The sequence below is a fragment of the Schistosoma haematobium genome, chromosome 3 (genome assembly GCF_000699445.3).
Source record: "Schistosoma haematobium chromosome 3, whole genome shotgun sequence".
NCBI classification, from domain to species: domain Eukaryota; kingdom Metazoa; phylum Platyhelminthes; class Trematoda; order Strigeidida; family Schistosomatidae; genus Schistosoma; species Schistosoma haematobium.
Window position 1 is genome coordinate 34901110 of NC_067198.1, and position 13711 is coordinate 34914820.

Sequence of the window (13711 nt, forward strand, 5' to 3'; positions counted from 1 at the left end):
CTTGCACATGCAGATATATATATATTATTATTATTCGAATGTCTATATAGAAGGAAGAGGGAGAAGCAGATGGCGTTAAAGAAGAAATGTATGAAGAACGAAAAGAGGAAATTATGGGAAATTAAGGCCATAGTGGAAGGCGTGGTGGTAAAAATTTGTTTTCGACGCACAAGTATAGTTCTCCCAGATGTATAGTCATTGCTTTGGCAATGTTACTAAGATGCAATATAACTGCTTTTGTCAGTCATCCACTTTGTAGATGACTTTGGATGAAGAAACCGCTTTGGTTGAGTGCCCTGTGTTCATGGGGTTATGAGATTATCGAGCTTCTTACTGATCCGTTTTCGTATCCTTCAAGCCACGCCATGAAGTGTCCTTGAATTCTCCTGGATAAAGTATGAATCGCAAGATCTATACACTGGCTTCACATGAGCCGGCGTAGCACAGCGGTCATATATGGTGAACTGAGCTATAATGTTTCAATTGTTTGAATTGTATTATGAACTAGGAGTCCCAGAATTAACGCAATTGAACTAAGAAGTGAGACACAAGCATAAACAAATGTATTGTATTTGGAATTCGAAATCGAGCATTCAACAAGTACAAAGGTATCATTGGTTCATTCAAACACCACATGAGCCCACGGTAAAACAGATCGCAATTTAGGCGTGATAACCCAGCTTTGTTAAGAAAAATTGATCTACAGATGCGCCTGTTTATTTACTTGTCACCGATCCCAGGCAAATCTTTCTGTTAGGACTGACATCAAGTTTCATGAATCCTAAACTACTGATGGATAAGATTTTATGTTCATTAAACTAAGCTCACTGATGTAAATGACGGTTAGAGCCCTATGAAATCTTGTCAGTCACTATGTAAAACTGTTTGATAAATATTCGGGCTGCAAAATATGATCATATAAATGACCTTCAGTCTTCAGTAATAAGGATAGGAGGTCCATCGATCTATAGTAATCCTTGAAGTTTGTAACACGGTAGAGGTCAAAACTCATTTTGAATATACCAACAAAAAGTGCTGATATTGAGTGTTCTGGTAGAGAATTCCGATAATTCATTACTCGGTGCAATAAATGAAACTTCAGATGTAGACGATTTGATCTCGGTTTTCGAGATTTCATCGAATATATACTCAAATGGTCAGACCCAGACGGAATGAAAAGATAAAACGTATTCAAACATATTATTAAAGGTCATCATTCAGTACAAAATAGACCGCTATTAGATCAACCCGTATTTAACGGTAAGGTAACGGAAACAAGAATAGGTAAGAGGACAGACAACAGTGTTGAACCTCGAATACACTGTAGCGGTAAATGAATCCCCAAAATAAATAGCCCTGTAAGTTTTCGACATTGGATACTGACCATATGTTTTAGTGGACTCATCTAGCTGAAGGCGCTCGGTCAGGCATCCGTACCAGATCACGTGTGGTAACGCCGTGCTCCACATCAACCGCAATCGCTAGCCAGATTAGACCAATGAAATTCCGATATATTGGTAATCGTCAAATACACTCTTCCGATCTCCTCGACTCTGTCTTTTGATTTCTCTTGGTGGGAACGAAATATATTAGAAGGTGTTACTGGTAGAAGCGTTGTCAAACACTGAATACCTGTGACATCATCAACATAAACCTTGGTAATCACAACTTTCTCCGCCTTTGTGGTATGATTTCTCTGTATTTCTACAAAGTGTTTTTAGATGTTAAGTGAAAACAGGGTCGGTTTCAAATACAGGTTCTGGTTCTCTGCTGTTTTTTTCAAATTTTCTCATGATAATCTATTCTCCGTAGACAACAGTAATTGTCACCTTCAGAAAGCACTTTATCTGCGGACTTTGTAATAATGAGCATATGTATTGATCTAAACTGAAATATTCAGTAGTTAGATTATTCGGTCTGGTCTCTTTATTAAGGTTCATATTTAACTGTCGAATGTACAATACCGCACTGTGCTGTACTACAAATAGTCAGCTGATCGCGGATAGCACAAAAGTGAGATAATAATTTTTTTCGTTTCAAGCCTTTGAAAAAAAATTTAGATGTAAAAAACCGGATGTTAGCGGCTTCCAGATGCCTTAAGTGAACATTTTAAGGAAAAATATATTTGGACCCAAAGTATAATGCAAATATAAGATTTCGAACTAAAGTGTTTAGAGGATAAGCCTTTTACATGGGCTAGAAACGGCTATTAAATCTAAAAAAGCATAAATATTGTATATCTTAATGATAATTCTGCACACAATATTTTTCTTGCTTTCCAAATTAAAGAGTTTGTGAGGACACTCAAGAATTATAGAAACCTGAAAAATCATTTGCCGGCAGACAAACGTCTGTCCCATCGAATCATCAACGAATGTTACTCTTTGTTGTAACACGTAGTTAAAGATCCATTTGTTGACCCGTTCAAGAAACAGGTAAATTAACTGACTAACCAACCTCAGAGGACTTACACGAGCCAACAAATATATTGTCTTGACCAAACTGAAACTGTCTAGGAAGCTACTTATTTTCAATACTGTAATAAATATAAACTGATAATGTTAGCAGAAACCGACAGAGGTTCAGAGAAGTAACTACTCAGTGCAAAGACAGTGAATAAAACGTCAGATTATTTTGCATTTGTTTTAGTACATCAGTTGCTAATATTTCCTGCATAGGACTGGAGTGCCGGCTATTTTATTGTTTTCGGCTGTTAGTGGGTTTCCGTAGTTTGGACTGCTAGTTCTTACATAAGTGCTATGTAGATTTATTATTGCTGATTTTCAGAAACCTGCAAACCTTATTTTAGCGTCTTAATAGTAATCGGAGGGTTCTTACATAAAAACTCAACTACACGCTGCTTATCTCAATCTCCCTATTTTGAGAAAGTGGCACAAAAACCCCGGATTTCCTCAAATCAAGGGGGTAAAAACATGTTGAGTACCCTAACTAAGTCGATAACTAAGAGTTAGAAAGTTATGGAGTGTGGATTTTGCCTATAGACAAAACTAAGGTGTACTATATATAGCACTTTAGTTTTTAATTTCCTTCTAAATTATGTGTAGAAAGTAGTCCTTTACTCAAAAGCGATCGATGAGTCAGTACAACCTTAAGTCAGCTAATTGTAAGTTGACGCGCATTGTTTGCTATTCATTGACGTACTGTTTGTGTGGTCTAGTAATGCCTAATTAGATGAATGATCCTAAATCTTCAATCCTGGAGAAATGTTCATTAAGTTTGGAGATTATTCATAGCTTTTACTTGTTTGTGGTTATTATCTCTATATCTTTTCTAACTCGGCGGTAAACCACTAAAAGAAACCTATTTATTGCTGTACAATTAACGCAAGCACTCTTCGGGCCAAATATTTATCATGAAAAAGTAGTAATCCTTTCGGAAATAGAACATGAGGTACTTCCAACAATCGAGTAGCATGACTTTGTCCGACTTTACAACCTTGTTAATCATGTGTTAGATATATGGTGAGAAAATTCACTTTCTGGTATAATGGTGAAAAGAAAGGTCTGTGTGATAGTTTCTATTACTCTTTCAGAGTGTCTAAATAGCTACTCAGTACCTTAGCCTGGTTTTTGTCCTCTGTTCTGTTTTACTAGAAAATTTGTATTCTATCTATCAATGTACGTAGTTCTCCTTAAATCGGCTGGTGATAATGCTACTAGCATCGGTGATGACCCTTATGTACAGGTAGGTTAATTTTGTGATTACTTTGTCCACCATTTTGAAAAATTAGATATTAAAAAACTCAGGTTTCAGCGTAGACTTACTGGAAACTCTTGATTTCGAGTATAACATATCAAATCTAGCGGAATACAAAAATTGGAGGAACAATCACAGTTGCATTATTTTTAGTAGCCCACGTTCCGTTATCGCATGTGTTAAAGCTGGACTAACAGGTCAGTGTACTTTTTTATGACACCTTTTGGTAAATGATAGGTAATGAAAATGACCTTTGTTTCGTTGTTGGTCCTAGCACTGAGTTACAAGGTAATGAATCCCATAGTTATATATATTAATAAAATCGTTTTATAGCTAAAAAAGCTGGATTTTCGCCTAAGGGAGCTGATTCTGGTGATGCGGAGAAGCTCGCTAGTTTTATTTTGAAGCACTTTACCTCAAGTAATCTGTAGATAACCTAGTTTCTTCCACTCATTACACACAAATCATTTTACAGAATTGGATAAACCTATTTTTTTCCCATCTGGGCAAGTACACCGCGACACACTACCGAAAGTTTTGGAAAATGAAGGTTTCTGTATAATAACTTAATATTCTTGAAATACAGGAAAAAAAGTAAATACCGTTGTGGCCTATTCTTCTGTAGAAAATACTCAACTTCATGAAAAACTGCGATTGAATTTATGTGTAAGTTCTCTGTTTTCAGGCATTGCAACAATAACTTTAAAAAAAAATTAATTCCCCTCAAAGTAACATCTGGTTTTCTGGCTAGGTTTAGCAGTATTTTCTGGATTTAATTGTGTATTTTTGCTTGCTTCACAGCATAACATCTTTGGATTATTCACATTGTTCATTCTACAGCTAACCAAATAATTCCTTTCGGAAAGTGCAACCAAAGCCACGTTCTGTTCACTGCAAATGCGCCTTGTGTACCTTAGTACACCAATCGTAAGTCAGTAGTTTATACAACAGCTGAGTTTAGTTACAGGCTCTTCTCAGCAAATTATAAACGAAAACAGACTGGCTGGAATCAGTTAGTGAAGTCATTGACTTTTGGACTGAATCCTAATGGTAAGTACTAACTACCTGTTGACCGAAAGGTTTTTCGGCAACGTTTGTCATTGAAAAGCGTACCATAGAAGTACATAAAGCTTGACCATGGATAAGGTAACAGAAGAACTAAGTTGCAAAATTTTCGTACAAAATCTAATATTTCCAAAGTTCGTGGTTTGAAATGAGAATAGGACAATCAGGTACAACTTACTTGCAGAATGTTAGCTCAGGTATCTTTCAGAAACAAGAATGTTTAAGCTATGTGGTATGTTTAAATTGGAAAGTAATTTTGAACATACTCTTTGAAGATTTGTACTACTAAATAATCTTAGTTGAAGGTCATCAGTACCAATTAGCAACATTAATAATCGAAAAAAAATTATCAGTAAGGCATATAGATGGATTTGCAAATATTTGGTACTAATTGTTTGTAATTGATTGTTCTGTTGTATGATATTGAAGCCTATAATTATAAAAATAATTTGTTAGTGTTTGTATCTTTTTCTAGGAAGGAAATCCTATTCCTGAATGTTTAGTATTTTTCAGTCCCTCTGGTGTTTCATTGACTGAAAAAATATTATTAACCGAAATTAAACCACATCGACCGAATATTAAAGTAAGTGTATGTTTTTTCTATATCCTCAACTTATTTCACTTGAGAAGGTGTCCGTACCGTTTCTATATAAAGTTTCTGAACTTACATTTTCATTTAACCAGTTAAATTTTAGCCCTGGTTTATCCATGAGGATTATTGGGAATAACTACATCATGACAAACAAATAGTATATGGAAGCTAGTTCTCATTGTAAACTGACATCAAATACCATACACCATAACACACCAACTTTATGGAGACATACTAGCAGTTTTTTCTCTTTTACTAAATCAAAACTTGAAGTTTATCTTATCTGGTCGTTATACATATTTAGTTTGTGTTTAGCGTCATCACTTTCTAACATGTTCATTACTACATTGTGATGAAGCTGAAAATAATTTTCGTAGATTCGTAGATCTATTCTCTCATCTTATGAGATACATAAACTATTTATTTTGGTTTACTTAGTACTAATATGCTAAATTTGAGACAGATTTTTATTTTATTTTATTGATCATGGAAAATGAGCTAAATAGGGTTACCGATGAGGTTTCAGGTTTTCTTTCATATCATATCGAACAAAACGTCTGAAGATTAGTTAGCCTGTAACACAATAACATCTTGAAGATTTTGCAGTGTGTTTAGAGGTTAAAGTGGCTAGTTACGAAAAAAGATAAACTGGAGCAAGCAAAATTACTTTTGTTCTCATAGAAATCTATTCTGATAGCAGTGAATCTTGAAGACTTAAGGGAAGTATTCAAAATTCATAACAGTTTAAGTAATGAATCAATCAAATTATTAAGAAATGCACAACTGTGTTATGGAACTTCCATATTTCGCGATAGATGATTGTTGATTGGCTGTTGCGCGAATGTTTGGTGCTGTTTTATAAGGAGGAATATTTTTCGAGCTCATGAAAATAATACAATGATGAACTGTCAGAAAACACGCAAACTAGAAAACTCCTGTGTTTCATTTTGTCGTTAGATGTAGTTTCTGCTCGGTATTCAAGTGATGTAGAGTGTCATCAAACTCAGCTATTATAACGATACGATCACGTAAGTTAGTGGAAATCTTGTTCAAATCAGTGATCTCAAGATTACTAAGCGAGCCAGGATTTGTGATCGCCTTTTACTCTCCGGTCTTATATCATAATAATGATAAGAAGGCGACTGCAGTCCAGCTTCTTTTTGCTTTCACTACCATTTCAGCTTTGGTTCACTAATTTAGGTATGCGAATAATACTTTAAATAGTTTTAAGTAGACATAACTTATCATAAGATATAGGTATATGTGGTCAACCGAACTACACTTGATGTATACAGCTCAGGCTTAATGTCCAGCTGATAAAAAACGTAGTTGTGAAAGAATCAAATGTGACGATCGTTAAAAGTATAGTAATTATAGCCCTAAACTTCGTTCCATAGGCCTCGTCCATAAACTTTCCTGTGCTCGCTTAGACTTAAATGGTCAAGTAGTCCTATTAAACGTCACACTAAAAGAGTATACTATAACATTATACAAAATTACATCAGTTAGGACTTGGTCATTATCTGATATTAGTGCATATTGATCTAGGTTGTCCTAGAAATTGTATATGACCTCCAATAAATTGTATGATTCTATGTAAAAGTTTTAAATTTCATCGGGTTTTATTAATAATTACTTATTTTGCCCTGACTTTCTCTGTCAATCAGTTGGTTGCTATGGGACGCGCAACAGCAACACAATTAAAAGAATTAGGTTTGACTGTTTCAGCGGTTGCCTCATCACCTAAACCGGAAAGTCTACTAACGGCACTAAAGCAGTTAAAATGATGTTTATAGTCATCAGTAAAGAAACTTTTTATCTTTTCAAATCCTAACTCTTTGTTGCTTTTAATATGCTTTGACTTGTTTGTATTTATTTATTCCCAATCATTTCCAATACCAAGGAAATTTTATTGCCTTTTGGAGATAGTACAGGTAGTAGACACTATTTATTCAAGCTGCATTGGTTGTTTTTTTCTGCAAAGAATATATTTATATGCTTTTTTTATTTTACAAAAATTGTGCCTTGTTTACTTATTTATATCTTTATTTGTAATTTGTGAATTACACAATCTATTTATTTGTGTAAACTAATAATGAGCTCAATTCTATGGATTGTTGACATTATTTTTTATGCAATGCATTTGAAATTAGTATTTTAAATAAATTTAATGTTCTACAGAATATGTTCTTCTTCAGGGAATATTATTATCTCCAACTTAGTGTAAAAAGATGTAAAATTCAAATGACGTTAGAATTTGAGTATTTGCTGAATTTATCACGTGAAAAGATTCTACCATCAAGTATCTAGTAGTCAAAAATGGTGGTTTAAATTCGAGTGTATTTGTCTAACTAAACTTGTTTAGGGTATTTTAAACAAAACAGAATGAAATCATTCAATATATAATGTGGATTTGGTTTCCAGTGTTAAAATTCCATTGGAGTAGTTAGATCATATCATTCAATAGGATGGGGAAAACTTCCAAATAAACATAATCTTCTGTAGTGATCATAATTAATGATGACTAATGGTAAGATCATGTAAGCCTACTAAAAACTGGAAAAGACTCATTTGAATTACCGAAAATATTCTGATCACAATGACCGTCACTAAGTATGTTATATACTGCTTCAGTGATGTATCAGTTGATGTTCTTTTCTATTAGCTATTACAAACTCTAGACTGCTTAATAATATTCGTTGTAGACTGATTAAATCTTCGAAATCAAACAGAAAATTCATTTTTAGACGATTAATTAAAGCGGATACGATAGATATTCGCCCATTTCATTTCATATTGGTTATAATTCATCCTGAACGGACTGAATATCGAAAATATCATTATGGTATAAAAAAAGTATCTTTCTTGTTACAAGATCTTTATGTCTGTAGATTATCCGACCATATAAAAGTTTGTAAATATGTGCTCCTTTGGGTGCTGACAAGTCTGTGTTGTTTCGTAGTACCAATACTTTTAGTAATCAGAATTAATACTAAGATAATTAATTTCGTCAGTAGCATTTATTTGTAGACTTTCGTTGTTGTGTTAGACAGATTATTCACAATTCAATAGAAAAGAACTTCATCTACATTGGTCAAGCTTCAAAAGATTTTCAGTCACATTATTCTAATGTTTGTTGCTAAAGGAACGTTTAAAGAAGTATAAAACTCTAATTCTAGGAATCCTGCGAGCGGGATCATGGATGCGCACTGCCGAGGAGTCCCGCAATAGTACGAAACGGCCGTCCGGTGCTTCCAGGTTTTCAATTGTGGTGGTCTAACATCAATCGGTTCATGATCTCAATCAAAAACCTAATGGAAAATTCTTGAATTAATAAACTGTCAATTGACCAATAAGTACTAATCAGTATTATATTTGTGTAGTCTTTAATACTGATCAAAATTTATTGACCAAGTTCCAGTGTGAACACTAGTCTAAACGATTTGATGTCGAACAATGATTATGTCTCTGATTGGGACACTGTGTGACTTGGGTGAAAATCCCATAGGGAGTATTAGTTCTTTTGAGATCGCAGACACAATTTGCTAATGATTATCAACCACCATGAAACTAATTGGCCATCTCATCCGTCACTTGCTATTTAACACCAATGAATCGAAGCTTCTTTGAAAGGTAATTATTTAAGTTAACGAACATTACTGCTTCTGCTGGTAAGGGCTTACTATTTGTGACAGCTGATCATTTAGTCAATCTCTAGTTACTATTTACGCAAGAGTAATGGAAAACGAAATTCGGAATGATGCATATTCAAACTTTTTTTACTACATAGAGGTGTTCAATGGACTAAGCCACTTGAAAATAATGTTACATGTTTGAAACGCATTCCTTCACAATTACATGTATGTATACAATGGAAACGTTATTAACTTTACTGACAGTTTCAGCCTGAAAGGTGAACAAACAATACAAAAATATTTTCGATCAGTGAACATGAACAATGTTTATATTGACCAATTTTTACAACTGAACAAATCTATCGAAGTTTGTAACATGGTGATTAAGATAATGTGGATAGAATGCATATTTCCTTATTCGATTTCACGAATATATTTATTGATTTCCTATGTATCCCTTTTTCCCCCAAAAAATATCATTTTGATTGGTTTATTATTTCATCAATACATTATCCCAACATTTGACATGTTCTACATCAAAATTTCTCTCGCTTTTCAATAAGTGCAATTAAAATTATACTAGTCAATCAATATAGTGCTAAACAATTCGCTACAGTTAGTTATTAGCTACTGGTAACTTTATCAACAAGACTATATGGATAAAATCTCAATTAGAGTCGGTTTTCATTGACATATTCAATAGTTTACGATAGGGTAGTTGCAAGCATGTGATTGAGTTATTTTAGTTTTTATCCATGGAATGGTTTTGAATTATTATCCATAACGTTCAAACAGACTTGATGTCAACCAATAAAGTTTCACCAACTAAATAAAAAATATTGAGTTATATAAAACTACGGGATTAAGAACAACGATAAATAATACATGATTGATGTATATGCAGCTCAGTGGTTAGGGTGTCCAACTTTCGGTCACAAAGCACCGGATCGGATATTTTCCCATCAACTTCACTTTAGATAATCAAGTAGTTTCAATAGGTTTCACATTTAGAGTGTAGCTGGAAGCCAAGTACACGAGTCCATTCCTAGCGAATCAGTCATATGCGAATAATAAAAAAATAATTGTTTCTTAATGAGTATTTCTTGAGTTCCATGAAAGCATTATTGACGGTAACGTCAGTGTTCTTATTTATCTTATCCTACAATTTTAATTTCATAGTTTATATCCTAACACCAAGAATGCAAAGAACAGGGCTGAAACGTATCTCACATTAACATATAAAATAAGTAATGCCTACTTAGCCGATGATTAACAAAAAAAACCACGCTCAATAGAAACGAAAAAGCATAGAACTTGTGAATTGGCGTTCACTGACATATTAAAAAAATAAACATCCACTTGGAGGAAATGCTGTCTCAAATAACTAACTTAAATTATCATTCATATCCAGATTTAACTTAACAAACTCCAATTGTTAACGTAAAACGAACACTTGATCATAATCTTGCTAACTCAAAATGCCCAACCAACTACTATAAATAAACAGATAAGCTAACTATTACCACTCAAATTCAAATAAATCGAAAAACATTGTTCTCCGTGATTAGACTAACGGTAAGCAGGTATTCGATTACATTATTCAGATTGTAATTTATGTATCGAAATTGTGTTAGGTATGCACTGAATCTACAGTAATGAGCAAACACTTAAAAGAACGTAGTCAGAGCGGCATCGCAATCATATTGGTACAATAGAGAAATGGTAAAAAAAGTGTTCATATTCAGTGTAAAAATTCAGTAAAAGGTATTTCAAGTTGCAGTCTTCAATATTTATTATAATTGTGGGTTATGATGCACATATTTACCCTTTACTAACTTTGCACTGAAGTGTTAAATGAATTCGGACAGTAATTATACAAACTATACGAAGGTACAATCTCACTGTTGGGTTCAATAGTGTAGAATACTTAAGATTTTGATGTTTAAGAAATGAAGATTTTAAGTACTATATCTCACGAATAACTTGATTAGTGTAGACCGATTTATGTTCAAAAATTATCAAATTGATCTTCCTCAAGTAGTTTTTACAAATGATGTCATTATTTTAATATTAAGAACATACATACTACTGACAATTTAAGTAACGTCCCATATATTTTCCTTATGTATCTAATTTATATTTAGTATATTAACACACTAATTTTGTTTCGTAATAACTTCTTCATTATTTTTGAGATTGATATATTTTTAGTCCACCAAAGTGATATACAAGAAACATGGTAGCAAATGTGTTTTTTTAACACATAAATGGATCATGTCCACTACAAGTAGTGAGGAATTATGTAATAATTTTAAAATACTATAGAATAACATCACTGAAGCTCTCGTCGTTTCGTAACAAAATCAATTATCTTGACAGCACAATTTGTAGTGACTTTTACTTTTTTGTTATTGTTTATTTCAATCTGAATGTGTATAATATTATTTATGACATATCATTGGTGTCCGCGTGACTATCGTAACCAGTGGTTGGAGAATCTTGGTGACATGCCTCAGAATCGATCACAGTGGCGTCGGTGTATACACTCTCTGTCTTCCCTTAAACTAAGAGATTAAAATCGCTTCATATCTTTCTTTCTACGAACTAATTCTTTCTTCCTGTACTATATCCTTATATGCAATCTTTCTTTTATATATTACACCCTCTGAATTAACTACTTTTATGAATCCGGTGTTCATCTTATTGCGTTAATGCGGTATAGCAACTTGGACCGATGCATATATGTGCCTAGTCCTACGTTGTAGCTGACTGACTGATGACATATCATGAAAAAATAACCAACATAAGTTATTTATGCCATCTATTGATATCTATTTATTTATGTATCTATGACTGAGAACAGTTATGTGAGAACCTGTTGGATTACAATGTACTAGTTTGATTCCAAAGTTATTGTGATCTTAATTAAATTCAGTGCATACATTTCAATTCATTATAGGCTTAATGATATTATGATTTACTGTCTGGAATAAGACTACAGAGACAAACCAACTAGACTTAAGATAATACCTTCGAAATTTGTGCTCAAAATCTATTCATTCGTTTGGCTATACAGTGTTCGTGAATTACAACAGATGAAAACTTTAATCCTAGTTACTTATGTTGACTCTGATATGATGGAAAGAAAAGTACATTTTCGACTGATTTACTCATTATGAGTTTAGTTCAAGATTACTTCCATTTTGATTCAATGTAATGATTACTGAATGTAGTATTTGTTTTCTTTTCTCGTATGACATCTTATTCTGTATATTATGCGATATTCTTGTGTTCCATTGACATGAACTATGCTCAGTATGTGATTTTTTATAACTAAGTATTTTTCATATATGTGGTTTCATCTTAATTGTTAATAAAAATGGGTGTACAATCAACATATAAATGAGTGTATTTTCGACTAGGGTCGTCGTCGTGTTTTGGGGTTAATAAATCTTCACTTATACCAGTCTTTGTGTTCTTACTTCGCGTCGTGAGAATTTCAGAGGTCCCTCGTCCTGAGTATAAGTGATAAGCGTTTCCGACATAACAATCAGCGACAACCAGATACAAAAAGTAGCATTAAAAGAGCCAAGACAATAAGTATTCAAACGACAAGTTATAACAGACTCCTAACTTAAACTCTTACTACATAACCCTATTTTGAATTAGAGAAGCGGTTGAGATATCACTTGGTCACTTTTAGCATCAGCGAAGTTCATCTGTATACTTTAGTTTCCACCATTCAATATATATATATATATATATATATATATATATATATATATATATCGCTCATCACAATAAAATGTCATACATATCTCGTACATGTTTATTTGTATATGATCTTAGATGGTTGTACATTTTGTATTGATTCATAAAATGGAAGAAAATAATTAAAAGATACAAGTCAATTTTCTTTTTTCAAAATAAGGAAAAACCAAACACAAGATCATGATTGTTTTTTTTTAAAAAAACAAAAGAAAGAAAAGAAGAAAAAGAAAGGAAAGACTATAAAATAGGATATTGCAAACAATTCAAAGCATCTATATGAATGAAAGTACATTACTGAACGATTCTTATCTGGAAAAAAACAAACAAGCAAAATACATTAGAATCCAGTTATTTTTAATGCATATATAAACAAATTAGGAAAGAAATGCTCATTATTACTGTCATTATTATTATTATTATTATTATTATCATTATTATTATTTAGATTGTGATAATTGGATAGGATAGTATAACTTCTCTCCTCCTTTTAAATCTAAACAAAAAATGAATTATACACATATGAATTAATTATATGACTTATTTCTTCTTTCTTCGAATAGAATTAAGGGAACCAGGTAAAAAGAGACAATATTTTCAACAGTTGAGATTGAAGACAGACCATCATGGAAAATCTGGAAGCACTGGACGACCGTTTCGTCCTAGCATGGGACTCTTCAGCAGTGAGAGGCCACAATTCCGCGCGCAGGACTCGAACCCATGCGACGAAGCTTAACCTCTAGACCAATGAGTTGGTCAGCATCCAATGATGTTAATGTCTAACTTCAACTAATCCACAAAATTGAGCGACACACCCATCATTGTTTTCAGTGATTTATTATCTCACAACAGACCCGGTCGAACTCCGCTGGTCATTGCTTCTCACTAGAACTCTAGGAAATACATCTTGAAGCCAGTTACTAGTGAGCATATG

At 33.1% G+C, this 13711-nt stretch overlaps 1 protein-coding gene across 1 annotated transcript; it reads left to right on the top strand.

Annotated features, from left to right (window-relative positions):
- The first annotated feature begins 2655 nt into the window (after nt 1–2655).
- MS3_00005621 (uncharacterized protein) lies at nt 2656–10873 on the top strand. The gene is made up of 6 exons (XM_051213718.1): nt 2656–3705; nt 3752–3914; nt 3955–4005; nt 4051–4137; nt 4193–4267; nt 4304–10873. Exons 1-6 carry the CDS (start codon nt 3637–3639, stop codon nt 4432–4434), a joined length of 576 nt encoding a protein of 191 aa, XP_051069717.1. The 5' UTR covers nt 2656–3636; the 3' UTR covers nt 4435–10873.
- Nucleotides 10874–13711: the final 2838 nt, after the last annotated feature.